We start from the raw sequence: 27,992 nt of genomic DNA, 5'->3' as shown, positions 1-27,992 counted from the left end.
AATACTCATGCTCCGCTGCACGTGGGATTCCGCAGCTCAACGAGCTACACATGTCGTCAATTCCCCATTCCTAGTAAACCTTGGAAGTCAAACATCGAAATCATTGTCGGCGGGAGTAACATCGATCGATCTCAAACGGTCGGAACCAACAGACAGCTTCGGCCTCCACATGATACTACTGCGTAAGTGTCCAGCATAAAGCGGATTCACGTCATCCGCTGGGTGTACCGCGGAATTCACCCTGCATGAACCAACCAGCCATGTCGCGGCCGGGCAACAATTACAACAATGCATATCGCTCCGCCTCCAATCCCACATCATCACCCCCCGGCGCATCCGTGAACAGCGACAATCCCGCTCGTTTGGCATCTCCGCCAGCCAACCTTCGTCCGCGCACACCTGCGTCGACGACACCTGGCCAAGTAGCAGGCGCCAGTCCAGGTCCGACATTCTCCCCTGCTGCTGGATCAGCAGGCATGTCTCGCGCCGAGCGCTTCGACAATGAACGGCAGCGCATCATCGACTCATGCTTTTCCAAGCTTGATGAGAAAGGTCAATTAGTCGAGAGCTACATCACGCACATTCGTATCCAGGAAGATGCTCTACACCCATCGTCGCCGCCGCCGCCGGACAGTCCGGCGGAAAATCGCAAACCTCGACTTATCATAATCTCTGTGCGATCGACTGGGAGAGTCATGATGCATAAGGCGCGTGAAAATGCCAACGGAAGCTTCAGCATAGGCAAGACGTGGAACATGGAGGAGTTGACGGCCATTGAGACCTATGCCAATTGCCCGACGCCTGCGCAAACCGAGAAAGAAGCGCAGCATCGAAAATGGGCTGGGAGTGAAGGTTTCACGGTGACCATTACGAAACCATACTTTTGGCAGGCAGGCACTGGCAGGGAAAAGGACTTCTTCATTGCAAGTGCTGTGAAAATCTACAGGAAATACACAAATGGACGGCTTCCGGAGCTGAAAGGATTTGATGAACAGGAGAGAGCCTTGGTTCTCGGTCTGGGCCAGCCGGCAGGGTCTGGGGGTCCACCGCAAGGTGGAAATATGTCGCAAGGGCCACCTCCAGGTAACCGACCCCCAGGTCCTGCCGCGAGGGCGCCAGCGCCTATCCCATCACCGTCCCAGCCGCCATTTGCACCACGGGAACCGAATCGTGATGGCAGCAGCTACCGTTCAAGCCCAAGCCTGCCTGGAAGCGGGCCACCATCGAGATTCGCGTCACCTCAACCTCAGCAGATGCCTGGCCCGCCAAATGGTCGGCCTCCACCAATTCGCGATCCAGCGGGCCGCATGAGGAGCCAGGATAGCTTGCAGGCACACGCGCAGCTTCGCAATGGTCCTCCAGGACCGCGTGGGCCACCAGACCCACGAGACATGGCCGCGGGCCCACAATCGAGGCCTCCTCCCCGAAGACCCGATGGTCAAGCAATTTCGCCACCTCCTCGGCGAGACGGGATGGCACAAGTCCCTCCTCTGATGCCTCCAAGCCCGCTCCGCCAAAAGGATCCACGATTTAGAGGCGACAATGGCCCGCCCGATCGATCAAACGACCAGACGTTCATCGCGAATGGAATGGCGGCAGGGAATGGTACTCAGGCTGCACAGGCGGCTCGAGAGAGGCGCATGCACGGATCGCAATCAAACAGTACTAACGCATCAACGATCGACTTGGCACCTTTGGAGCCAACCACCTCGCGGACCGGTACTATCAACAGCATGTCGGATGCCGGGCTTCGCACGGCCGCTAGCGAGTCATCCATTGGTCTTGGAGACGGCGAGCGAAATGGCAGCTTGCACTCGTATCAAGAAAGTGAGGCCTCGGTGACCAAGTCAAGACCAGTGCCGATCGATTCGGCTCCACCACTGACGCCCGAGCGATCAAAGAGGCGGCCTCCCTCTGATCGGAATGGCTCTGTAGATCTACGTCCAGCGCCGCTGACGCAGGCACGGAAGGTCACCGAAGAGCCCACTGATGTAAATTCCGAAAAGCCACTGTCGCCACCAGCAGCTCGCAGTGAGCCGAAAGAGGCTATGGAACAAGCAGCCGCAGGTAGTATACGACCTCTGAATGTGCAAAGTAAAACGGAACCACCACAGCAGAAGAAAGCGGAGAGCCTCAGTCCATCTACAGCCAGTGTTGCTACAGATGCTACAGCAGCTACCAGAGTCGCAACGCCGCCCGCTGGCCCCGAAGCGGAGTCGCCCGCAAAACCGGATTATGAGGAACAGTTCCGCCCAGGACTAGGCCCGATGATTCGAAAGCAAATGGTCGCTGATCGATTCAAGAAAGCTGCAAGCGCTGCCAGCGCCTTCAAGCCGAGAGCGGGTGGTGCTGCTGAGAAAATTCTTAAGCAGAAGGCAGAGCGAGATGGAGAACCCGATGGCATCACTGGGGTGGTTCCGCGACCGATGCCTCGCCAGGAGCCGAAGCCTGAATCGCCGGCAGCAGTCGCACCACCTGTGAAAGAGGTTGTGCCGGAGCCCCCACCAGTCCTTGATGTAACGCCTGTCACGACGCCGAACGAGCCTGCAACTGCAGCTGCTCCAAGGACTATCGAATTCGCAGAAGATCCTCAGCGGCTTCAGCCTCCCACGCCGCAGCACGAAGAAGTACCTGAAGCCGCCAATGCAGCAGAAGAGAAGATTGAGCAAAGACAACTTCGACAGGCACAGCTCAAAGTCAAGCGAAGAAGCGCTTATCAGGAGAAGAATCTTGCAGCGCTGGAAATTGACAGCAAGCTCCTAGACGGCCAGGGAATCGACTTCGAAGTTATGCTTTCTGATTTCGGCTGGACTACGAATATCCTTCGACCACAGCAGCTCATCGATCTTGAACGTGATATCCGACGAGAGCTCGGACGCGTTGAAGCTGGATCATGGCTGTCCCAAGCGGATTCGGCCAGGGAAGAACGCGTAACCCATGTCGAGAACCTCCTTGACAAAGCCATCGAAGAATGTGACGAGCTCGAGGGTCTTTTGACGTTGTACAGTGTGGAATTGAGTTCGCTCAACGACGACATTGCTTTCATCGAAGCGCAATCTCAAGGTCTGCAAGTGCAATCTGCTAACCAGAAATTGCTGCAGTCAGAATTGCAGAGCTTGGTAGATACCATGTCACTAGATCGTCGTACTCTGGACCCCTTGCAGCACCTCCCTCTGTCGGACGTCACTATGCTTGAGAAGATTGAATATTGTGTCACCAGGCTGTACCAGGCCATGCTGACCATTGATCCTACCCTGCATTCAAACGCGACTGCTCGACCCGGATCACGAAGTACGTTTGGCGACAATGAAACCTCGAACATGGTCGCCCTGCGGGAAAAGAAGGGAATTTACGAAAGAGAGTGCGCAAAGTTCAGTCAAAGATTACTCGACTGTCTCGAAGCCAAATTCGCTGCCTCGTTCAATGCGGCGAAACCACGTCTGATGCGAGCACCGTCCCGAGCTGGCTCGGCCAGACTAGACGAGAATGCATTCACCGACGCACGAGCCGGACTGTGGACGTATAGTCCACTTATCCTGTTCATGAAGGAGATCAACCAGCCTATATGGTTGAGATCCTTGCAAGCATACCAAAGCCGGGCAAAACCACTTTACAGCGAGTCTTTCCGCGAAAACATCTCGGACTGGAAACGTGCGGCTCGTGCTCCAAGCGGTGATGAGACGGAAATTCTGTTCACACATCAAGAAAAGGAAGATCTTCCCACAGGTGGTGGAATTACATCTACGGCCAAACGTATCACAGTGAAGCGCTCTCACACACTTGCCAAGACTTTCCGCGGTGCTACTGGTGATAAAAATGCGCCGGCAATAGATCGACAGCCTGGCGCAATCATCCGCGCTGCCGCCTTTGCAGGTGCCATTGATGAGATGGCGCCTCTGATCAGCAAAGAACAAAACTTCCTCGTCGACCTTTTCCATGCCACGTCCCTAGAGAACGGTGATTTTACCGATGCCGTGCGGGCGGCACTCCCAACCCAACGTCATGGCACGAATCTACTCGAGCGCAAACCTACCGATCCGGATCGCGTCATGGCGGACACCGTCACTGGGACAATCAACGACATCTACTCGCCTTTTGCCAACGATCTCTCTTCCATGCTCGACTGGGCCGTTTCCGAAGATCCCTTGCAAGGGGTGGGTATCATGGCCAGCCTCAGCAAACATACTTTCTACCTCCAAGATTCTAGCCAAGAGTACCTCCTCAAACTAGTCGACAGTCTCTTCACCCGCCTTCAATCCCGCTTCGGCAAGTTTGTCGAAGAACAAATCCGCGCCATCGAAGACACCAAAGTCAAAATCAAAAAGCGCAAAGGTGTCATCTCCTTCATGAAGATCTTCCCCCTTTTCTCCGCCGCAGTAGAAACCTGCTTCGCAACTATCGCGGGTCGTGATTATGACGGTCCGCATGATTGCGTCGTCGAAGTCCGGAGATTAGTCGATGACGCCTACGAGCGCATCAACCGCGCCATGTTCGACAGTCTCAAAGCCATCGCCAAACAGAACCCGACTGGTGCCGGTCTCGTGATTGCTGCGGCTCCGGCTCCCAGCACATCCATGGCATCATCTGCGATGCAGCAGGTCCGCGCCGCGGCCTTACCTGGTGATGATACCGAGGACAAGGAGATGTTGAACTATGAAGTCCTCATGATCGAGAATATGAACCACTACGCGGAGGAAGTGGACGAGGGCGCTCGAGAAGGCGTCTTAGCCAGCTGGAAAGCAAGAGCATTGATGGAGCGAGCCGAGGCACTGAAAGGTTACATTGAACGTGTTGCGAAACGGCCCTTGGGAAAAATATTGGTAAGTTGTCTCTCTCTCTCCCACGCATGCCCCTCACCCCGATCTCAACTTTCAATAACTAACGACGCGATCCACAGGATTTCCTCGAGTCCACCGATTCCTTTCGCGATGCAGGTGACACCAGCTTCACCTCGCGACCGTCCTACAACCGGAAATCCTTCCGCCATCTCCTCGCCTTCTACGAAGCCAAGGAAATCCGTCGCGGAATCGACACGCTACGTAAGCGGATCGAGAAGCATTTCGGCGACGGCGACGAAGAGGCTCTGGCGCGTGGTCTTATTGCGTTGGTGAACAAGGAGTGTGAGAGATTCTATGGATTCACGCTGGACCGGGTAGAGAAGTTGATTAGGGAGTGTTATCCACCCATGGATGGAGAGAAGAGCGTTGAGGTAGACTTTTCGAGGGCGGATATTCAGGCTGGGTTTAGGCGGTGATCTGAGGGAAAGAAGTATGCTGTTGTTGACGAAGATTATGAAGGAATATATAGACATGTACAAATCCAACAATGCTATATTCGCATAATATCTGGTGTCGGCAGCGATGTTGTCCATGATGTCGCTGTCGAGATATGGTCTGCCGTACTGATGCCTGCTACGGAAAGCGCGGCTGGCCACCTTGATCGTACCCTAAGACGCATCATTACTCTTCCCCTTGAACATTCCCAGATTTCGATATGTAGAGAGGCGGTCGTTCTCCATCATCTCCACGGGGCAGAAGAACACGAGAAATACGGGAACAAGATGTCCTTTGATCTTTCTAACAGCGAAGACCTTGTTACGTTTCCAACATGAATTGAATTCCGATCCTAGATCGTGACATGTCATTGATCGTCGCCTCATCTCACTCTTTCCTCCTTCAACAAGGACATCACAGCGTCTACATCGCTCTTGCCGTCGATATCGATATACGAATGTGGTCTCCAAGGACCTAGTCACATTCTCACCACGTCGACCCTTCGCATTTGAGATATAAACGTAGCCAACTTTCAACAAGATGAATCCCGCACAGCTGCTCAATCCCAAGGCATTCGCCAAAGGGAAGAAGGCGAGTCCAAAGACTCCAAATTATGGTATGTTGCCATATATTCCTTCGCAAATGATAGGTTGGAGAGGCATTGGTCGGAAGCCTCAACCAGGAGATGAAGCGAAGCTTTGCTTGTGAAAGGCTTGGAATTTGCTTGTGAAATTGGTTGAGCTCCATGAGTGACACGATTTGATTTTTTGTTGGTCACTTGACTCTTTTGCAACATTTCACGATCATTTTCTCATCGCCTTCTTGTTGCATTCTCGATACAACCTCATCGCTTTCTCATTGTCTCCTCGATACAATCTCAGCACCATCGATCCTGACCAACGCTTGGCCATCACCTCTAACTCTATTCAGGACCCAAGCAATCACGCAAGCCGATGAACGCAAACGCTCTGCTCAATCCCAAGGGCGCTTCATCAGCTACCGCCAGCGCTGATGCCGAACCTGTCAACCATAACAGCAGCAACGATACCGCGTCCGTGGAAGCACCATCAGATGGTCCTGGGATGGCCAGTCTAATTGAACGGCTACACAATGTCACTGAGCGCGTTGAAGTTCCTCAGACAAAGCGGAAGATTGTAGCCGTTGATGGTGATACTACTGAAGCTGATGATGCCAAACGGGCCAAATCGACCTTCAATGGTGGTTCGAACGGCGGTATCATTAGTGACCACTTACGCGATGAGCGGCAAAAGGCCATTGCCAAAATGCCACCTCCCTCCGACACAGTTGACTTGACCGCGGATAATGCTGAAGATGACGATGTTGTTGTCACTGCCGTCAACAATGTTTCTGAGGACGATGAGATCTGCATTGGAGTCCTGAATGCGACGATTAACGCGCACCGGGTTCCCCATGTCTCTGTCCAGGGAGCGAGGCTGGTCGGAAAAGACTTCTGGCCACCGACGAGGATCACGCTCGAAGATCGATCTCTACCACCTGCCAAAAACAACGTCATATTTGTTCGCGACCGCAAAGGAAACCGCTTTGGCAAACTTGAACTGCGTGTGGCTCAAGTGCTCGGCCCGATCATCGAAGGAAATCAAATGAACAAGACGAGATATACTCTTATGCTGCTTAATCGTCCTCGTGCGCCAGGCGAATCCATCGGAGACGGCGTGTCACTGACACTCAAGACCGAGATTACAGTCTTCTGTCCGCGAAAGCTGGGCCGCAACCTCGGTCAATATCTATCTAGACACCAACTTTTTCTCAGCAACCCAAGAGTTGACGTCAATAGGCAAGTCGTGAACCCACACGAACCTCAGGTATATCAGGCCATCACAAAGAGTGGAACAGTTGCAGGCAAGTCTGGAAAAGGCGCAAATGCAGCATCGTATGTTACGCGCACCGCAGAAGAGATCAGTCGAGAAACATCTGATATGTTCGATCAGCTTGCAGAGGCAGCTGACCTCCCAGAGGTCGAAGCAGATAGTGCCTACATCACGACGCCACTCTTGCCCCATCAAAAGCAAGGACTGTATTTTCTCACTCAGCATGAAGACGCCGACAATGTGGACTACCAGGCTGGGGGCTCAGCTTCGCTCTGGAAGCACAAGCCAAAGAATAATGGCAGAACCGCTTGGTGCCACGTCATTACTGGCGAAGAGGTGCTTGAAAAGCCAAAACCGCTGCAAGGCGGCATTCTGGCAGACATGATGGGTCTTGGCAAGTCATTGTCTATTCTTGCGTTGATCGCGAGTACCCATGGTGATGCCAAACGTTTTAGAAACAGACGAGTGGAGTCCGATGGCTTAGACACTGAATGCAATGGTCGTGGGACCTTGATCATCTGTCCAATGTCCGTCCTTTCGAGTTGGGACGATGAAATCAAAAAGCATGTAACCCCCGGGAAGCTCAGAGTTTACGTCTATCACGGGGCATCGCGCATGCAGTATACGCACGAGCTGGCCAAGTTTGACATTGTCTTGACCACCTACAACACAGTCGCTACGGAATGGGGCAATGAGAAGGCACCGAAGAAAGCACTGGCATTGGTCAATTGGTTTCGAATTGTCCTTGATGAGGCGCATCAGATCCGAAACCAGAAGTCAAACACGTTCAATGCATGCTGCGAAATCCAAGCCGAGCGGCGATGGGCGGTCTCAGGAACGCCAATGCAGAACTACCTCAATGACATGGGCGCGCTCATTCGTTTCCTGAAGCTCCGCCCCTTTGACAAAATCAATGTCTGGCAACAATACATCATGGCTCCTCTCAAGCTCGGAGACGCGAATGCGGTCAAGCAGTTACAACTTATCGTCAAAAGTATCACTCTCCGCCGCCTGAAGAGCAAGATCGATCTTCCACCGCTTCAAGAACAAGTCGTTCGACTCGATTTTACTCCTGCAGAGCAAAGTCTCTATCAAGCATTTCTTACCAAGCTAGGTGTCCACGTTCGCGTAATGACCTCCGCTGACAAGCGGTCTCCGAAGGCCGTGGCACGTTCGCATGTGTTCAGGTCTTTGTATCACTTGCGTGCCATTTCTGCTCATGGCCGTGAAATGCTCAGTGAGGAGGATATGAAAGAAATTGAGGGTGACACAGCTGAGACAGCCATCTCGATGATCGATCTTGGCGATGAACCTGAGATGCAGGGAGGTGACGATTTCCTTACGCAAGACCAGGCTTACGAGGAGTTGGAGGTGATGAAAAGCGCCGACTTGAACAACTGCATGTCTTGCGATCGCGAGATCGGCAATGAGAAGGGTGAAAACGACGACGATGTCGACGGAGGATCCCCTTCAGATAGCCCAGATGATGACGACATCATCGGCTATCTCACACCATGTCTACATTTCGTTTGCAGACGGTGCAAAGCTGATCCTTCCACATATCAATTGTCACCAACTCAAGATGGCTATTACACCTGTCCAAGCTGTGAAGCGTACAGACCTATCGGACTGATCGAGCTCCGCAAGAGCACTCGCCAGCGTCTCGGTCATCTCCGCCAGAATCCTCAGCGACTGACTAAAAATGCCAAATGGACTCCAGAAACCTACTCCGGTCCACATACTAAGGTCCGCGCTCTGATCGAAGAGATCAAGCGCTCAGCCGAAGAATCTGCTGAGCTTCCACGCGGCGAGCCACCAATCCGATCCGTTGTGTTCAGCCAGTGGACACAGATCCTCGATCTCATTTCCTTTGCTTTCGCGCGCGAAGGCATCGCACATCTCCGTCTCGATGGCACCCTAAGCCTTTCAAAGCGCGGCGCCGTGCTCAAAGAATTCCGCAGCGATCCCTCCATCCGTGTCTTGCTCGTCAGCATTCAAGCCGGCGGCCAAGGTCTCACGCTCACAGCCGCCAACCGAGCGTACATCATGGACCCAGGCTTCAATCCCGGCGTGGAAGACCAGGCCGCGGATCGCCTCCATCGTTATGGACAGACGCGTCCCGTGCGAATCACCTATTTCGTCATGAACAACAGCGTGGAAGAGATGGTCCGGAAAGTGGCGCAGAAGAAACGTAAGATGGCGGAGATTACCATCGATGGTGGAAAGTCTGGAAAGGCTTCGGGACTCAAAGGGAAGGAGAAGAGAGAGCAGGAGACACAGTTGAAAGTGGAGGAGATCATCGCCTTGTTCAAGTAAACGGAATCAAGCGTAGAAGAAAGAGTGGCAGGGATGGACTTCTGTTCGCCGGATGGTATGGGAAAGCTTCGCAAGAATGCCTGTGACGCACCGCCTTTGCAACATTGCAACATCACCTAGAATTTGTATTTAGCGACTCCAGCGTTAAATGGCTAGGGGCAAAGAGAAATCACACGAACGATCATGAGTGTCCATCATGTCTTCTTAGCCTCTTTAGCATGATATTGCTCTACCACTTAGAAGGATTCACGGGAAACACACTCTTATCATGACGCGAAGCTTTACATAACAACGATCTTTGCATTGTAAAAGGTTACAGAGAAACAACGCAGAAAACGCCCCTATAAAACGAACATAATAATTGATAGGGAGAAACATCCCACCAGACACACACGAAGAAATTACAAGCCGAGCAAATCGCAACAGGATTCCTTTCATCTGAGCATTTCCCCCCCAGGACGTGCGCATGGGCACCTCGCGCCATCTCCGTCTTCATGCAAGTCCCCCACTGCAGGTTCAAAACGAATTCAAATCTTTTCATACCGGAACGACGGCCTCCTTCCCTCCTCGAGGCACAAATATAGCCGCTGGTTGGCAGCCAGCCCGGCCTCGTGATGTTGACGCAGTCACTCGATAGACACTCAATCGCTCGGCTAGGGGGAACTCGAAGCAGACGCGACGACACAAAACGTCCAGCACGAAGACAATTCTCCACAGGGGCCTAAATCACGAGGTCATGAACCGTTTGTAATGCAAGCTCAGATCTCATGCTTCATGAACCCCTCGGAGCCCTCGGCATACATTTCCACATCAGCAGCCGACGAAGAAGCAGCGCCGGCTTTCTCAAGCCCGAGGGCCCCATTGCCAGCCTTGGGTCCATCGAGGCGGAAGCCCGCGAATTTCTCTTCGGCCTCGCGGACGCGTTGGCGGAATTCCAGGCGGTCGAGGAAGAGGCGGTGGCGCATGCGCTCGACTTCGCGGCGCTCGGCGTGCAGGAGGGCTTCAAGCTCAGCGAAGTGGGAGAGTTTGAGCTCGAGTTTTTGGAGCTGGAGGTTGACGGCGGCGGAGACTTGGTTGGTGAGTTGGCGCTCGGTGTGGGAGGCGAGGGCAGCGGCGCGGGCGGCGGTGAGAGATAGAGCGGTGGTGGCGAGGTCGTTGGTGGTGGAAGAGGATGTGGCGAGGGCGGTGTTGGAATCGACGTCCATGGAAGTGTCGCCTTGGCCGGAGGCTTCGTTCTTGACTGATTCGGAGGATTTGTCTTGGCTGTCGTCGGCTTTGGAGCCGCTTTCGAGGCGCGCTCGCATCGTCCGGCGCATCTCTTCCACGCTTCGGCCCGCGGCTTTGGCGGTTGTGGCGGGGTCTGCCAGACCTGCGAGGAAGCCCATGACCGACATAATTGGGTTGTCATATTGGCTGTAAGGTAGTCTGCCATTTGAAAGGTAGGTCAGGTCAGGCGCGGCGTTTCCGTTGCTTGCCAAAGCAGTGGTGGCCGGATCGTCAACGAACTTGTCCTCGATCTCCAACTGGAGGAATTTCAAAACACATTCTTCACGGGTCCGTGATCCTACGTGTTCAGCCACCGACTCCCAATTGTCGTCAAAAAGCTCCAGTCCTTCGAGCAATAATAGGAGTTCAGCATCTCCCCATGGCGATTCTTTGTCTCCAAGACTCTGGTATTTCTCATTCTCGAGCTTTACGTAGTCGGCAGCTGTGGTCGAGCTGGGAAAGCGTCCTTCCTGGAAACAAAGACTGCACAAGTCGTAACGTTGTGCTTTGTTCGGCTTAGGAGTGGCTGTCGTGGCCGGAGGATTCTTCACGTTGTGATAACGTACGCGCGAGCAATCCTTGCCACAGGAGTAGCAAAAGTTTTGTTTGCTGTCTTGCTTCAAATTCTCTTCCAAGCTCCCGTCAGCTCCCTCTGCCGTTGCTGGTGTAACATCCTTGCCTTTGTCGTCAAAGATGTTGCGGCGAACTTCTGCGGTGAGATCGACCTTGCCTCCAGCAGTGAGACGGTCGGTGCTAGGATGTGGTTTGCCTGCAGTGACGGTACTTCCAGGCGCAGGCTGATGTGGCTGCAGGCCTCGTGGAGTGTCTGCGGTGATGCGGAAATGACCGGTGAATGGAGGACCGATGTTTGAGGGTCGAGTGTCGGGGTCAATCTAAGAATAAAATGTTAGTTGATGAGAGATAATCTTGGCTAGAGTTACAACAAACCTGGTAGTTGATCAAGCCCCACTGCTCCAAAAAGGCGTGCACGCGCATGATGGCGCAAACGTCACCAGCAAGATTTCTCCGGCATGCGGTCACTGTGAGATATTCCGCAGGGTTCAAGCGGTATGTGTTGACCATGAAATCGCGGTAGTCCTTGTACACTGCAGGCGTTTTACTCCGGTTGCGGTTGTTGAAAAACTCAGGCAAGCCTTTGCGCTCGATCGAATGAATATCGTGCATGTCAAACCAAGCACTGTATGATGGTAAAATGATGGCGTGGTTCTGATCGATGAGATGTGAGCGCGCGGATTGCTCCACGGCTGGTTTAGGAGCCGCAGGTGTAGTCGCATCTGCTGGTGTCCCATCTTTTGTTGTGGCTTCACCCATTTCTTCATCCTCTCCGGCATCTTCTGGCGCAGGCGCTGCAGGCGCGTCGATGGGCTTATCCGAGATTGCGCCAGCTATGTCGCCATCGGCCGATTGTTGTTTGATGGCCGTGTCATTGTTGCTCATGTCGTCGTCAGCCATGGTTGCGTCCTGGTTTTTCGTATCTGCGGTTGCCTTTTCGGAGTCTCTATTTTCGGCTTGGATCAAGTCGTCTGAAGCTTGGCCAATCGCGTTTGAGTTCTCGTTCGCGAAGCCACTACCATCCATGACGCAGTGGTCAGCGAGAATGGTACTTCAAGCCTGGAAAGGCGTGCGTGTCGAATTGTCGCAAAGCGGATTACGCGAGGCGCTCGCGTCGCCGGTGTTTCGGCGATAAGCGACAATTGTGAGATAATTGTATCGAATTCTACACAAGATCGATATCCAGATTTGGTGGTCGCGCTATACTAGATAGCTAGTCGTGAGGGTGACGAGCTGGTAACTTTTGCGCATTGGAGGACGTGTCGCGACTCTCTCGCTCGATGCTGGACGCGGCAGCAGCCGACGGGGAGAAGTGCTTGGCGTTTGTCGTTCGCGATCTGTGCTGCGTAATTGTTTGCAACCTCAGGCATGGAAATCTCAACTCCAGACGAACCCACTCGGGCAACTTTCCATCTTGGCCTCTCGTGCAGCGATAATCCACAAGGTCACGTTATCTCAGAAAAGTGTCAAATGGATGCGTTAAATCGCGTGCTCGATGGCCAGCATGGCGGACCAGCCGTGACCGGGACCATCTTGACATTGGCGATCGGATCCGTCTTGACTCTCGTTTTCTACAACTTCGTCTTTGGAACAACATCACAAGAGCGCGCAGTCGACTTTACCGTCCCAGCCCCTGAAGCGAGTCGTGCTGATTGGCAGGGCCGACAGCTTGACCCACCGTCCATCAAGGTGCAAGGCTCGACTGCTATACAATGCTACGCACCCGCAACCGGGCAACTTTTGGGCCTCGTCAATCCAACAACACCTGACGGACTCGATCGTATCGTAGCAAAGGCGTCTGCAGCTCAAGCGAAATGGCGGGAAACCACCTTTTCTCAGCGCCGCCAGGTGCTACAGACCCTTCTCAAGTACATGCTAGATCACCAGGATGAAATTGTTCGCACAGCATGTCGTGACAGTGGTAAAACTCGAGTCGATGCCATGTTTGGTGAAGTCCTGGTCACTGCCGTAAAGTTACAATGGACGATCAAGCATGGCGAGGCTGCATTACGCCCCGACCGGAGGCCCACGAATCTCATGATGTTTTACAAACAAAACGAAATTCACTACGAGCCTCTCGGAGTCATCGCAGCTTGTGTCAGTTGGAAGTGCGTATTGAACATGATGGCTGTGTAGCTGTCGGACGTGGAGCTGATCGTTGAGGCATTGTTTAGTTACCCGTTCCATAATCTGATGGGACCCATCATCAGCGGACTTTTCGCCGGCAACGCAGTCATCATCAAGAACAGTGAGCTCACGGCCTGGTCTTCGGTATACTTCATTTCCATAGTGCAACACGCACTCAAGGCTTGTGGTCATGACCCATGCCTCGTCGAAGCGGTCACTTGTTGGCCGCAGACGGCGGAATATCTCACCTCGCATCCAGGAATCAGTCACTTGACCTTCATTGGCAGTCGCCCTGTTGCACACGAAGTCGCGAAAAGCGCATCCAAGGTGCTCACTCCTCTTTGCGTCGAGCTCGGCGGTAAAGATGCGGCGATCGTGCTCGATGGTCCAGATGGCCGCGCAATGTCGCAAGGTGAGCTGAAAACAATTGCTAGTATGATCATGCGAGGTTCATTCCAATCCGGTGGCCAAAACTGTGTCGGTATCGAGCGAGTGGTTGCCATGCCAGGAGCGTACGAGACACTCGTAAAGCTGTTGGAACCACGAGTCAACGCTCTCCGTATCGGCGACGATCTGGATCCAGATAGCGACCACAATCCAGTGGACGTCGGAGCCATGCAATGCTCGGGAGCTGCATTCGATCGCCTCGAAAAGCTCATCGCGGATGCCCAATCGCAAGGTGCTCGTCTGCTCGCTGGTGGCAAACGTTATCACAATCCCAAGTACCCAGCCGGTCATTACTTCACACCAACTCTGCTCGTCGACGCTACGCCTGATATGCGCATCGCTCAGGAGGAACTCTTCGCCCCAGTCTGCCTTCTCATGCGAGCCACGGATTCCATCAACGCCGTCACCATCACCAACAGCACCGAATACGGCCTCGGCTGCAGCGTGTTCGGCCCCACCAACTCACGCGCTGCACGCGCCCAGCTAGCCCAGGTCACGCGCGGCGTGAATACAGGAATGGTGGCGGTCAACGACATCGCTTCGTATTACGTGGTCCAACTACCGTTCGGCGGCGTGCGCGGCAGCGGCTATGGCCGATTCGCCGGCGATGAGGGTCTGCGCGGGTTGTGCAACGCAAAGAGCGTGTGTATGGATCGTTACCCGGCGCTCATCAAGACGGCTATCCCGGCTGCGTTGGATTATCCCATGGGGATCGGAGCGTGGCTGGCGGCGCGGGGGATTGTGGAGGTGGGATTTGGGGAGAGCTGGACCAGGCGGGGTACGGGGGTGAGGAGATTGATGGGATTCTGAGTGAGAAACCTGTTGAAATTCTGCTGGGTCGACTTCGAGATGGAGGCTGTTTCTGAGGTCCCTTGGAACGATCGCGATTGCCGAGAAGTCATGGCTATCCAGACAGATGTTTGACTTCGCTCATTGCGCGATTTCCGCCTGCCATAAAGATGGATTCGGAACGACACAAGCCAAACTCAACGTCGCACCCCACGTCTCACTAGCGCCGGCAGCTCCCGACGACAACCCATCGCTCACCAACGAGCATCATTGAGCGAGTTTCCTCGCCGAACATTGCCTTTCGATACATTCGACCGGAAAACCAGGCGTCCCATTTGATACATGTCGACTGGGACCGGGTACTTTGACCCACTTGTTCGACGCATTGCCCGTGCTGCTCGTCGTGGAGCACTCGGACAACGCATTCATGCACTCTGGGTCACACCGCATGTATGATATTCCTTTCCAGTGAACCCGAGGGACTTGCCATGTTGTCGATAGGAATTACTCGAGTCAGTCATCATAATATAATTGTACTATTCGACTCATTGCTTTCACACGCCTCAAATCTCAAAAAACCACAGAAAAACGTTGTTGTGAACACTTTATTGAAAGTCGTTTCCAGTGATCTTGTCGTTTCTCGTAGTCGTTTCATAGCGTGGTTCATCTCTCTCGTCCGCGCCGTGCCGGACCGTAGCTTACCAACTCCACTCCATGCACACCTGGACATACTTACCTAGTCACAACCTCACCAGCGATAAGAACAGGTGATCACGCTTCCATATTTTTCAGGAACAGCAAAGGCTCTCGGCTGATAAAGCGCCTCCAATCGAGAGCTCTGGGTATGCGTTGGCAGGAACCGGGTCGTCTTTAGTGCCGAACATGACCTGGCCTTGTAGAAAGGGTAAGAACCTTAGAATGGGGGCAGAATACCACATGATACATTCGTGGACCTCCCCATGGAAAAGCTACTTGCTTCACACCTGCAGGCACGCCTTGTCACAATGTACTATGCACGTCTACCAATAACCCCGGCAGGTCTTGCCCTCGATGAAGAAATGCAAGCCGCCGAACGGTTTTCACTGCACCCTTGCAACCTTCGCCGATGCACCCGGCAAACCCAAGTAACAAACGATAGTTGTTGTGCCGTGTTATGTGCGTTGTATCACATCCAGATGACTCTAAATTTTGGTCGCTCTAGGCTTGCCTTTGTGCAAGAAGAGTGGTGATATAACCATCCTGCGCTGATATGGGTTGTCGCCCGCGTGAACCAAGCTGGTGAGGAGGAGGAGGTGGAGGAGGAGGTGGAGGAGCTTATGCAGCTCTCATCATGCTGACATGTGCTTCGCTTTCGATGATTCGCTCTCCCACGTTTGCGTCTCTACCTGAGTTGAACGTCGATTGCTTCGCCGGATCTGGTAACTGATGTGTACCTTGCCAGACGAGGCCGCATATATATATATATGTGTGTGTGTGTGTGGAGACAGAGAAATAGTGGAGAACTGTGTTGCATCTCGCCTCCCTCCCTGCCTGATAAGCTCCTGGACGAGGACGTGGGATTTCCGTTCGATCGTGTTCCAGCAGGAGGTCCACTGTACGTACTGCCTTCGAACCAAATGCAGACGAGCAGGCACCTGGTGGAGGAGATAAGTCACGTTGGACAAGGAATCCTGGCGTGAGATTCGACCGAGCCGTCGTCGGTCTTCCGGAACGACGAGCGCGCTTATCAGTAATGCCAAGCGGATGCATACGGCAATAGTCCCTCAAGCTCGAGCATCGACGCCATGCTGGGTAAAGGTACCAGAGATAGATACAGATTGTAGAAAGAAGGCAAACCTCAGGAGCGGCAAAGGGCATGACCGTCGTCTATATAAACACCCATCCTCTCCGGCCATCAAGGTTCTTTTCTTTCTCTTTCTCTCTTCACCAACGACTATCTACCAATCAACGACCAAATCTACCACACACTTTCTTACCCAAACCAATCCTTTTTAAGGCAAAACTCTATCAAAATGGGTACGCTCCCTCCTTCACCCTATCACCGCCTCAGGCTTCTCTCTCTCTCTCTTTCTCTCTCCAGATCATTCGAGGACACAAGAGGATCTCGTGGCTGCCATGTGGTAGCCTGCCTCGTCCGCACATGGCTCTCATCTCCCATCTCACCCATCCCATTCCCCACACAGCTTGGAACAACATTCTTCGAGGACCTGTCACGCTAACGTTTACTCTCTCCGAATGATAGGTGGCTGCGGATCCTGCTCCTCTGACTCTTGCTCCTGCGAGGCCGGCAAGTGCAACTGCGTACGTCCCGTCCCTTCTCACGATCCCAACCAAGCCAATCAACACACGAATCCTAACCGGGTCTTGTCCCATCATATAGTAAATGCAGCGCACTTCGCCTGAACCTCAACGGCAAGATTCGACAATCTCGCACATGTTTTGCGCCTGGTGTCGTCGACAGACCGGTTCACCAATGACGATGATGATGACGACGACGAATTGAAGAAGAGAAACGACCAGGTGGCGGGCGGCGAGGATCATGCCCTTTTTCGAATCTTGATCAAACCTTTTTTAAAAAAAGGAGGGAATGATGGGACAGCCTTACTCATAGCCAGCTGGGAAAAGTAAATCAACACTCATTCTTTCCAATCTTTCGAATTGAACATTGTCGTGAATCTCAGTGCATGCGAGCCTCGTCAACCGTTCGAAAAGAGTTCCATGTCATCTGCAGAAGAAAAGGACCTCGACACCTGGGTACGCATGTGATCGCGAAACTCAACCCCACGAATAACGCCCTTTTTCCTAGAGGCGGAAAGTCAATGCATGGGTCGACCGTGGGATGACTGCGCGCGTGGAATGAGAGCGGGAGGAGGAGCTCAGCAACGATCCATCGTCCCCGTTTCCCGTAAATGCTCGCATGATCGATTCGACACACGCCTCGGAGGGTCTTCCACGGTATGCGCTTTCCGTCATTTCCTTGACAATGGAGCCACGGAATTGTTGGAGGCGCATCCCAGAGCAGTTCACTAAGTATTGCACAGACGGGAAAGAAGGCTGAATGAGATGCCTGAGGCGTTAAGTGATTGGCCCTCTTTGTTACTATCTTCTACTGCACGTCATTTGCGCGTTCTAGGGGAAACTCTCACCCCGCACAAATGACGCATGGGGCACGCATGATAAGATTCCAAGCTCCGTTCGCCTGATGATTGATGATTCATGAATGGATGGTACTCCCTCCAGGCACGTTATGTACGATGATGCAGGTGGTTGTATGACGATTGTCGATGTTATTATTAATGATGGCGGGCAGTTCATGGTCATTTGTTATTACCGTCCGACACTACGGCGATCACACAGTGTCTGAGGGGTCACTGTCTGAGGTATACATTGTTACCGACTGTCCACGGCAAGGCAACTGCTTTTTAAAACAAAGCAAAGTACAATCCAACAAATAAATACACAGCTCTAACTCCTCAGTCTTCATCTTTCCTCCAAACCTCCTAAGAGACGACAACATACCCAACTTACCGAAATCCAACCTTGAAATCCATCCATCCAAATCCTCTCACAACATCCGCCAACATGCCCGTCCTCCCAACCCACAACAAAGGTACCGTCTTCCTCCTCGACCCTCATCCCCTCCCCAACGCTCACCCTCTCTAACCCTCCCTCTCCACAAACAGAAATGGCCGAGCGCCTCATGGTCGAGAACAAGAAAGCCGCCGAGCAGAAGGCCCAGAAGGAGCAGCAAGCGAGTGCAGGTGCGAGTGATGAACCCAGAACCCTCGCCACCGCTCAGGAACACCATGCCACGCCGGGCCCTGCCCTTGTCAACGCCGAGCAGCTTGGAGAGCCGGAGAGCAAGGAGGCGTTGAAGAAGAGGAGCGAGGAGCTGAACAAATAAATAGAGGTGGAATCGAAGAGATAGATGTGGAAGGGGGCGTGGGGAGATGGAGGTTGAGATGATACAAGAGAGCAATGATCTTATGTATGATGATAATGTTAATTCATTCGGTCGAGTTCTTGGAAAACAAGGTTGGTGAACTTATCACAAGCTTTATCGATACAATGTGCATATACATCGTCGACAACACAACGAAATCCCTCACCTTCACCGATCAAGGCATAATTTCCTCTCCCTTCCAGTCCCAACATCGTCCTCTTCCTTCGACACCCAGCCCGTTCACCACGTTGATCAGCTTGCCCGCAGCATCCTCAGCAGTGAACAGTTTATCTTCGCCCACGCTCTCCCAGAATCCTTTACTCAGCCCCGTCTTGACCGTCCCGGGGTGTAGCGCGATAGCCATGGCCCGATCACCGGCTGTGGCGCGGAGGTGCTGGTCAAAGCTCTTGGTGATCTGGTTGACGCCGGATTTGGAGGCCCGGTAGGAGTACCAGCCTCCTGCGCGATTGTCGCTTATGCTGCCGACGCGGGCGGACATGGTGGCCCAGACGGCGGTGGGAGGGAGGCCGCGGGAGAGGGATTCTGAGGAGGAGCTGCTTGAGGAGGGAGACGAGCTGGTGGATCCGGGCTTTTTGCTGTCTTGGCCTTCTTCGGTTGTTGAGGCTGGGTTGGAATTCTTCTCCGATGGTGTCGAGGACGGAGAGGCGCTGTTGCTTCCGGTGGCAATTTCGGTGGCTTTCTTGGGGAGGAAGGCGGAAAAGTGTTTGATGAGGAGCAATGGGCCGAGGGTGTTTGTGCGGAACGTGAGCAGGGCGTTGTCGTAGTCGATTTGTGAGGGGGACTTTTCGGCGTGGAGAATGCCCGGGATGGCGAAGGCGAGGTGGAGGTATGAGGATTTCTTTGGGAAGAGCTCGGCGGCACGGGCGGCTGCCTCTTTCACGGATGCCTCCTCTGTTGTCGGCAAAGTCAGCATGATTCAAATGCTAATTCTCAGATCATCGTCCATATTCTTCTCGGAGATTCAGAGGGTCCGACGAAGCTCTTGCGTGGCCTTACCTAGTACATCAAGCTCCAATACGTGTAGCCTGTCCTCCTTGACGTCCTTCCCAGCTGCAGAAAGTATCTCTTCGCGGACCTTGTCGAGGTTTTTCCGCGCCGTCATAACTACAGGAACATCGGTGGTGGCGAGCAGGCGGCGTGCAAGCTCAAAGCCAATGCCGCGCGAGGCAGGGCTCACGAAAGCCCATGGTTGTAGCATTGTTCTGGACTTGAAGGGATTGGGGTTTGGTGAGCTTCAGATCGGGTGATTTAAATCAGATGAACACAATTCTGAGAGGATAGTAAGCAATGTTGCAAAAGCCATGGTGGTCGTGTGTTCGTGCTAGGTGGACGTGATGCCGATGACGCAGGTACCAAAAGTATTCGCGTCATTGTATTTGTGTTGTAAGTCCGCCCGGGAGAGACATTGAAAGCACAGACGCGGAGATGATCAGATACAGCCCTGTAAGAACATGTCAGGATTGACCCGCGGCCTTTCACCTCCGACAGGCTAGTAAGGAAGTAACCTGTAAACCCTAAGTTCTTGGCACTTAGTTTATTTAGTAGCTAGACCTTCTGTCCTTTAGTAGAACTAAACCTTTATTACTATAACAAATAGTAGCTAAGATTTAAATAATTTAATAACCTCTAAGGTTTTATAATTACCTACTAAATTAATAAAAAGACGCTCCCGTAAAACTTTAATTACAATAGAGTACGACTTAATAATCCGTACGAAGTTTGAATAATAATATAATCTTCTTTAAACCGACTTTAGATTATTAATTCTAAAGACCTAAAGCTTATTTAATAAACCTACCTTTTCTTATAAGTAAATAAGTTAGCTTTAAAAAATACTTAACTTAAAGCTTAGCTAATAAGGCTTATTACTACCTATCCTATTTTATAAGGATTAATTTATAAGCTATAAAGGCGGCGACGGCGGATCTGCATCCGGAACCGGGCGCACCCTTTTGGGCGACGGACCCCTGCGCGGGGAGCACCGCACGGCCACTCACGGCACACCCTGTTCCTGCCGCTCCTCGACCATCACGCACACGACCGACACCATGCACACGACCAACACCATGCACACGACCAACACTACCATCTGTCGCCGACGACACCTGCCGCCGACCCTCTCGCAGCACAGAATGTCACATCGGAAAAGGACGAGAACACCGCCGCCGCGCCCCACATCGCTACCGAGCGTGAGTTACGAACATCGATTCGCAGCATGACCTCCCCGAGCGACTGGAACTTCAAGGGCCCCCGGGCATCGCCAGCGTCGACATGTCGCGAGCACAGGCTGTGGCGATGGGCGAGGGAGGCAGGCACGATGGTCGTGGACGGCAAGCCTCCTCTGCCGTGATGCGCGCGCGCCATACCCCTCCCTAGCCAGGAGGCATCAATCGGCGTGCTGGAACCCACCGTGAGGCCGATCGTCGCGTGTCGACACCGCCCCAGAGCTCGTTCGTGGACAAGTCGCGGGTCAGCCATCTAGACCACGGAGGCAAGATCCACCTCCCTGCGATATTCCCTCATTCGGCCGCTCGTTATCCAGACTGGGAAAGAAGGCCAGCTCCATGCGCGGCACGTCTCCACCGGGGCAGGCGACGGATTTTCAGCGTTGGGTGCAACCCGTCACAGAGGGGGCGATGCGGGCCCGCCCGTGTCTGGCTGGGCCCACGGCAGCAGTCGGGAAGGGCGAACGGGACGCGCGGGATACACATGTGAGGGACTCGATCAAGGGCGGCGCCACCTGCTTTGGGGGAAAAACCAACGCTGGCCCCTAGTGCCATCCCGGTCATCACTGTTCTCGACATGGGCACCACTGAGGAGAAAAGGTCATGCTGCATGGTCTCCCGGCCTGGAAGAGTATCCGTCAAGGTTCCAAACCATGAACGAGCGGCGTACATGAGTGGGGCGAAGATGACCCATCACTCCGCTATCGTGGGCTATTCCAAATCGAGCGGGCATAGCGGCGCGGGATGTGACGTATCGTCAGAGGCCATCAGCTGCGCTGGGAGTTGGTTATGAACAGAGTCATCAGCTGTCCCAAATTGGCCTGGGTCGGAAGGATCAGGTGAAAGGAGGAAACGCCATGATGCTGGTTAATCCGCAGGAACGCCGTGCCGGATTGACGATTGGCTCACGAAGGCCTGATATAACATTGCACATCCCAAACTCAGCCCCAGCACGCCTCAACATCCCGGTCCCCACTAGCACAGCCATCGGCGACGTGATCTAGTGCAAGGAGGTCAGAGACCGGCCGTGAGAAAGAGCTGAGAGAGCGCGCAGGAGACGCACGCTTGCGGTGAAGTCGGGCATCGCTGCCTCCCAACAAGCCTGGTGGTGGCCGCTTCGGGCGAAGTCGTCTTCGTACCCAACGCTTTATGGCCAGTTCCCTTGCGGGCCATACTGCCGACGTGGCAGCATAAAGCCTCGGCTCACGGTACGGCGGTGCGGGTATCGTGGACTAGACTTTTAGGGGAGCTGTGCAGATGCGGAGCGAGAGGATGAGCCCCTGCGTGACCGACACGCGCTGGCAGCCTGACAAATACTGGTCTCCTGGTCATGATACTATTCCGAGCGGCGTGCGCAGAGCGGATTCTCAGGTGTTGCACCACTCCCCTGCGGCTAAGCTGCGCCCCGAACAAGACTCGGCGGGCGCCATCACGTAGTCGAGGAACGGTCAATGGTTGGTAGCTGCCTGGGGGCCTCCGTTGTTAATGCAGTGATTGGCTGATCAATAACGGGCTCCGGGTCTGAAAGATGCACCAACACCATGCCTGGCTCGCTCGCAGCCATCTCCCGTGGAATCTATGTTTGGCTCACAGTGGCCCGATTTGGCATTGCACATTCCAAATGCAGCTCCCGCATCGCCAACTCCGGGTCTGGTATGGCTGTGAGAGGCTGAGGTATCCGAGGATCGAACGAGCCGACATCCAAGCCTGTGCTGAGCTGGCCCCTTATCCTAGATCGCTACTGCTGCTCATGATGCGGAATTTGGGGGTCTCGTTGAAGCCTCCGTTCGTTCATAATCTCCTCGTGCTGCTGCCCTCAAATTCATTATCCCTTTCCCTTCCGAGCAGCATGCCTTCACAAGCCCTTCCGGGGCTTACGACGTTCGCGACACAGCAAGTGCGCAACGACCTGACTATTCAATTTTACAATCCCCACGCGAACAAGACGCCTCGAGCGCAGACGCCTCGCCCGCCCCCAGTACAACCACCGCTAATTCTTGCGAGGAACGCTCACGAGTCTAATGCGGGCACTCGGAATGGTGAGTTGGGAGTTGTGCACTTGAGCGTAGAGCATCGCTGATGTCTAGTTCCTGACCTTAAAGGTCAACATGCAGGGGCTCGTGAGAATGAGCCTGAGCTCGCCGCTGGCAGAACGTCAGTCGCGCCACTGCCACAGCGATGCGGTGACATTGACCGTGAAGGCGGAAGTGCCTCGTTCATACCATGCACTTTAGCACAACGTGCCCAGACTCTTGCAACCCCTACCACTGTGAGCTCTCCATCCGAAGAGCAGGACGGGTCGCGCAACTCACTATCGCAAGCGCCTGATCCAAAGAGTCCGATCCCTGGATGGCGCTGTTGGACGAGCGGTGACACTTTCCGCACATCTTTGGAGCAGACGAGATCCCCAGTCAGCAGAGTCATGGGCAGTACGGACGTTTCGGATTGCGGACGAAAGGATGTCGGTGGCGATAAAAGCTACAGTACCAGCGACTCGCAAATTGTGTCAGATGAAGAGAGCAACGAAGAAGTGTGGTCTGGTGTGTTCCAAGAGGAGACCGACTTGGATTGGATCGCAGGTCCAAGTGGAGCACTGCACCCCGCGATTGCTGCAACCCAACAAGCAGGATATGTCCCTTCGTTGAGCCACGAACTTGCACGGTCTTCTCCAATCCCTCGTCGAAAGGTCAGTCCCGGAATCGATCGCTTTGAGAAGGGACACGATATCCTGCTTTCTTCCCGCTCCAGGTCCGTCTCTAGTGAGGACGAGGACGACGAGATGCCTCGCAGAAAACGAAGGCAACGCTCGTCACCGCTTACGGCCAACGTCCCGAACGTACAGCAGCAGCGACGACATGGACGCCGCGACACCGCCAAGAAAGGACGCCCTCGCAAGCACGAAATTTCGCGTTCGCAGAAAGCAGACTACTCGCATTCCTCCAGCCGGTGTTCATCTGCATCGCCGTCAAATACAACGTCAGCCAGTACGCGAACATACTCACATGGTGAGCCAACTTGGCAAGTCGAACGCATCATCGGGCGACGTCGTGGGTTCCGAGGCGAGAAGGTATATTTGGTAGAGTGGAATCCCACGTGGGAGCCTCATTCTGGGCTGAGCGGCTGCACCGACGCCATCGCCAATTACGAGAAATCACGAGCGCAGCGCACCGTCGTTGCAAGGTAGTTGAATAACATGATCTTGTGGTACTACTCGATACACATCACGCGGTATTCGACACTCAAAAACATGGCATGGACGACACGGGCCATGTCTTAGCGGGATCTATCGCTATCGCTGCAGGATATACGTAAAAACAATTCATAGGCTTTCATCAAGACTCCCAGTTAGATCGTATGGCGGTGACCAAGTTTCAGAAATTGGAAATGAATCGCCGTGGTCGACTTCCCGACCCCATGGGTCGATCGTCCGCCTACGAAGTCTCTCTTCCGCCTGATTAGTCCTTTTTCCGCTTTCAAGTCCGTGAGTGTTATTGTCCGGGCAAGCCTCGTAGACGGAGTGAAATTCTCCACAGTATCGACAAAAAACGCCTGTATGCTCCCTGATACCGGACACAGGCGCTCCACCGTGCATCATGGATACGCCCTTGTGGTATTGACCGGATGCCATACCACATTGGATGCATATACGACCTTGCTTGGCTCGAGGTGGGGCTGATTTCCCGCGCTTGCCTTTCATCATAGCATTGCTGAAGTAGCATGCTGAGCGTATCCGCAAGCATCGTGAGCAGCTGAAGAAATCTAGGCCGGCAATAGGCTGTTTGAGATGGGCCGGACGTTGCATAGCGTGATTATATTGCGGCCACGTCTCGATTGCGAGAAGATCCACCATTGAATATGAATGACTAGGCCGGCTAATTTTGCTGTAAAGGTCTCGACATGTGATCCGTAGTGCGAAATGTGAAGCGTACGGAAGGAGGGTTTGGATCTCTCGCAAGAGCTCCACAGGGAGGCCGGACAAAGTTGCGGATGTCATCGCGGACGTTGGATTGCGTTAGCATAGGCTCAAATAGTTGCGTTGGAGGAGAGCGAAATGTATCAATGCTTCTTCTCACCGGCCGGTGCAGAGTGAGAGGCACAGGCGCACGAAGCCGGCCAAGAAACGACATCATATTGCATTGCTCAACCTGTGCCTATATTAAGCAAGCGCTTGTAGTGCTTGCCCTCCACACCAGCGCCATATCCTTCGCACCTGTGCCTCTTGCTCCGCGCCAGCACTCAAATCCTTCTTCAATGTCACCGGGACACAAAAGCGCGATTCTCACCATGGGTGACTTAATCAAATTTGACGGCTTAAGTCTCTACGCGCTGCAAACCCAGAGCAGTGTTGGCGGCTGACTCTTGCTCGGATTTGCGCAAGCTGACGTGGTCTTGTACGTATGGGCTTGCACTGAATTGTGTGTGATTATGTTAGACGTGGGCGCGTTGTCTCCCGCGATGACAAAATGCTCAAGCATGCCCGAATTGTCCTGAAGGACATTCTTCTGGGCATCGTCCCGGAGGTCTTTACTTTCGCTTGCCTAAGCACGAGCTACAGTCAGATCAACATCAAGGATGAGGACAGCCCTCGTACGATGAATGTAGCTTGACTCGAGCGTATATGAATCATTGCCTCCTTCTGATGCGCTGCTCCAATATTCAGCCTCTGAGGGTTGACTCAGGTTTGCCAGCCGCAAATGTAAGTTACTGCAAGCTATGAACCTGATCGTGCCATGATTCTGTGTAGCGCACAAGGGAATAGATTGACTATAGAAGGTCAAGGGTAATTTAGCATATTTATTCCGTGTCTATGACCAGTTCCTCTTCACTCGACTCAAATTCGTATCTATCGGCATGCCCGGCGTACAAATGGGGACGGGTGGTAGATATTCGGCTGACCAAAACCGAACGCAGTGCGTTTGACTCAGCACGTGACCAGATTCACCCTCACATTCCTTAGGCTGCTCCGCCTCAAGAGATTACCTCCTCCTATTGTCTATCTTGTGCTGGAGGTGAATTGCGCCATTCATGATTAGTAAGTTGGAGCGACAAAGACGAGCACGTCAATCAGCCCGCGATAAGGCGAGACACCAAGAAGAGTTGTGGCAACAGGAAGTAGCTAGACGCCAGCGACAGTCTCAGAGGGATAAAGCATCAATCCGGTCATATGTGAACCACTCTTCCTACGGCAGAACTCAGGACGCAGGGGCACTTTCGGAATTCAGCTGCAGTTGCGAAAGGAGTGTTTTTGGGCAGGCAGGGCAGCCAAACATGGCTCCGGCGACAGTAAGGATGACAAGTGTACATCGGTGATAGCATGCTAAATCAAATTGGCAGCATGACCCCATTCGCGATGCTTTCAGTGATAACTTCATCGAGAAGCTTTCGACGTAAGTCATACGCGCGTCGAGAAACGCTGTAGGAGCCTACTGACAAACGAAGACTATATGCTAAGCGTGATCTTGCGGATGTTGAAGTTCATATTGCTGGGACAAGTGTACCCGCACATCGCCTGGTGCTTTGCCTGCAAAGCAAGTATTTCTCCGATGCATTGACGGGTGACTTCAAAGAGGGATGCGTTAACAAACTCACGTGCGAGAATGGCAAAGAGCACTCATATCTTCGCATGTTGCAGTATCTCTACACTGGTGATTACGCTTACGAGCCTTCTGTCCTAATCTCGAAAGAAGGTGGGTGAGCTGAACAAATCTCGCCAAGCAGGCTCCTGACCGTGACTCGCAGATGACTCCGAACTTCTCAAGCATCCTCGCGTGTACTTTTTGGCCGACTCTCTGTTCCTGGAAAAGCTCAAAAATGCAGCTTTGAAGAAATTCGAGGCCGTCCTAGAACAGCTATGGGTAAGCGAAAGCTTGGTGGAATGCATTGTAGAAGTGTTCAGCAATACTCTCTCGGGCGATGCAATGAGAGCGGCATTAGTGCGGAGTATAATTGTGCATCGCAAGGAGCTGCTCAGCAAGTCAGCCTTCGAGCAATTGATCTCAGACGGTGGAGATTTTGCTGTGGAAATGACGAGAGCACTCGTTCAGACAACGAATGCAAACCACTTCTAAAACCACCCATGGAATTGCCATAATCAGGCCTAAAAGATCAATATGCAGGGGCTCGTGGGAATGAGCTCACCGCTGGCAGAACGTCAGTCGCGGCAGTGCCATAGCGATGCGGTGATCGTGACGGCGGAAGTACCTCGTTCATACCATGCACTTCACTGGAAAGTACCCAGGCTCTTGCAACATCCCCCACCAGTGCGATTGGCACCAGTGCGAAGGGCAAACGACGCCAGTGCGAATGCACCAGTTTAATCGGCACCAGCGCAATCAACATGTTCTCTGCACTCTAGCAGCAGCCATTCGCGCAGCAAAAATGATCTTACAGACCGGCAATTCCAAGTCAGAACACGTCGTGCAGAGGAGTGAATTTGTTTCACAGAACACATGAACATATCCGCCACGAAGAAAATTAACAGGCGAATATTAACCTTTGTAGCCCATTACAAGGGAGAGATGAAAATTTTCGGACATTTTGCTGTCGTCACAGGCGAGACGGTCCGGTTCTTTGGCCGATGTTGCCAACTTTGTCGTGAACGTCGCCGCTGGGAAGTGCACAAAGCCTTTGGTATGACGCGTGCCATATGCCAGCTATTCTTTCTACCGCATCTCGCGCGAATCACGTTGGCATTGTCGCGCATGTGAGTGCGTACAGTGGAATTGTTCACGTCAGAGCTGGTGCTCGAGGACGACTCACAAGAGTCTATTTCCAGCTTGCCAGCGTCGCAGCGGGAGGATAGACAGTTCAAGTTACCAGCTCTGCCAGCAATCAGAAGTTTGAGCGGGGAAATGAGCAGTTGCGGATGCAGGTCTGACAATTGCAGCAGCAAAAGGAGGAAATAGAGAAGCAGATGGCACAGCAGCGATACGAATCTCAGAAGTAGATGGAGTCGATGGAGCGGCAGAAGGAGGTTATCGATTCGTTGAAGCAAACTATACTCTAACGCGACGGCAGTATCATCATTGAGAGTTCGCGTGCCCTCCAAATTGCGCTGGTGCCCTCCGAATTGCGCTGGTGCCGATTGCGCTGGTGCCGTTCGCGCTGGTGCCGTTCGCGCTGGTGCCGTTCGCGCTGGTGCCCTTCGAATTGCGCTGGTGCC

The 27,992-nt window shown here is 53.3% G+C and overlaps 10 protein-coding genes across 10 annotated transcripts; 6 read left to right on the top strand and 4 right to left on the bottom strand.

Annotated features, from left to right (window-relative positions):
• Positions 1-22: 22 nt before the first annotated feature.
• K489DRAFT_400603 (uncharacterized protein) lies at positions 23-5,356 on the top strand. Its single transcript, XM_033606999.1, has 2 exons — positions 23-4,820; positions 4,898-5,356. Exons 1-2 carry the CDS (start codon positions 246-248, stop codon positions 5,252-5,254), a joined length of 4,932 nt encoding a protein of 1,643 aa, XP_033460275.1. The 5' UTR covers positions 23-245; the 3' UTR covers positions 5,255-5,356.
• Positions 5,357-5,512: 156 nt separating this feature from the next.
• K489DRAFT_430686 (uncharacterized protein) lies at positions 5,513-9,704 on the top strand. Its single transcript, XM_033608422.1, has 2 exons — positions 5,513-5,889; positions 6,204-9,704. Exons 1-2 carry the CDS (start codon positions 5,814-5,816, stop codon positions 9,437-9,439), a joined length of 3,312 nt encoding a protein of 1,103 aa, XP_033460274.1. The 5' UTR covers positions 5,513-5,813; the 3' UTR covers positions 9,440-9,704.
• Positions 9,705-10,197: 493 nt separating this feature from the next.
• On the bottom strand, positions 10,198-12,163 carry K489DRAFT_317611 (SWI/SNF complex protein; the record flags this gene model as incomplete). Its single annotated transcript, XM_033601251.1, has 2 exons — positions 10,198-11,598; positions 11,654-12,163. 2 exons carry the CDS (start codon positions 12,161-12,163, stop codon positions 10,198-10,200), a joined length of 1,911 nt encoding a protein of 636 aa, XP_033460273.1.
• Positions 12,164-12,748: 585 nt separating this feature from the next.
• On the top strand, positions 12,749-14,662 carry K489DRAFT_318527 (ALDH-like protein; the record flags this gene model as incomplete). Its single annotated transcript, XM_033601329.1, has 2 exons — positions 12,749-13,386; positions 13,453-14,662. The coding sequence occupies 2 exons, from the start codon at positions 12,749-12,751 to the stop codon at positions 14,660-14,662; spliced, it is 1,848 nt and encodes a 615-aa protein (XP_033460272.1).
• A 1,251-nt stretch (positions 14,663-15,913) lies between these two features.
• On the bottom strand, positions 15,914-16,931 carry K489DRAFT_190231 (uncharacterized protein). Its single transcript, XM_033599524.1, has one exon. The coding sequence runs from the start codon at positions 16,496-16,498 to the stop codon at positions 15,956-15,958; it is 543 nt and encodes a 180-aa protein (XP_033460271.1). The 5' UTR covers positions 16,499-16,931; the 3' UTR covers positions 15,914-15,955.
• Positions 16,932-18,223: 1,292 nt separating this feature from the next.
• K489DRAFT_430683 (uncharacterized protein) lies at positions 18,224-18,545 on the top strand (the record flags this gene model as incomplete). The annotated part of the gene is made up of 2 exons (XM_033608421.1): positions 18,224-18,251; positions 18,325-18,545. 2 exons carry the CDS (start codon positions 18,224-18,226, stop codon positions 18,543-18,545), a joined length of 249 nt encoding a protein of 82 aa, XP_033460270.1.
• Positions 18,325-19,942, bottom strand: K489DRAFT_379210 (short-chain dehydrogenase/reductase-like protein). The gene is made up of 2 exons (XM_033604594.1): positions 19,604-19,942; positions 18,325-19,498 (listed from the first exon to the last, which is right to left on the bottom strand). Exons 1-2 carry the CDS (start codon positions 19,801-19,803, stop codon positions 18,760-18,762), a joined length of 939 nt encoding a protein of 312 aa, XP_033460269.1. The 5' UTR covers positions 19,804-19,942; the 3' UTR covers positions 18,325-18,759.
• A 2,239-nt stretch (positions 19,943-22,181) lies between these two features.
• Positions 22,182-24,082, top strand: K489DRAFT_190157 (uncharacterized protein). The gene is made up of 2 exons (XM_033599523.1): positions 22,182-22,869; positions 22,933-24,082. The coding sequence occupies exons 1-2, from the start codon at positions 22,359-22,361 to the stop codon at positions 24,012-24,014; spliced, it is 1,593 nt and encodes a 530-aa protein (XP_033460268.1). The 5' UTR covers positions 22,182-22,358; the 3' UTR covers positions 24,015-24,082.
• Positions 24,083-24,407: 325 nt separating this feature from the next.
• On the bottom strand, positions 24,408-24,809 carry K489DRAFT_297970 (uncharacterized protein; the record flags this gene model as incomplete). Its single annotated transcript, XM_033600344.1, has 1 exon — positions 24,408-24,809. A coding segment is annotated over one exon (402 nt), but the record flags the coding sequence as incomplete, so codon positions are not given.
• A 1,482-nt stretch (positions 24,810-26,291) lies between these two features.
• On the top strand, positions 26,292-26,871 carry K489DRAFT_307171 (uncharacterized protein; the record flags this gene model as incomplete). Its single annotated transcript, XM_033600582.1, has 2 exons — positions 26,292-26,517; positions 26,570-26,871. Coding segments are annotated over 2 exons (528 nt in total), but the record flags the coding sequence as incomplete, so codon positions are not given.
• Between the last annotated feature and the right edge of the window lie 1,121 nt (positions 26,872-27,992).

This window comes from Dissoconium aciculare (genome assembly GCF_010015565.1).
Source record: "Dissoconium aciculare CBS 342.82 unplaced genomic scaffold K489scaffold_5, whole genome shotgun sequence".
In the NCBI taxonomy this organism is placed as follows: domain Eukaryota; kingdom Fungi; phylum Ascomycota; class Dothideomycetes; order Mycosphaerellales; family Dissoconiaceae; genus Dissoconium; species Dissoconium aciculare.
Note: the sequence above shows the minus strand (reverse complement) of the source record. Positions and strands in the feature narration are given on the sequence as shown.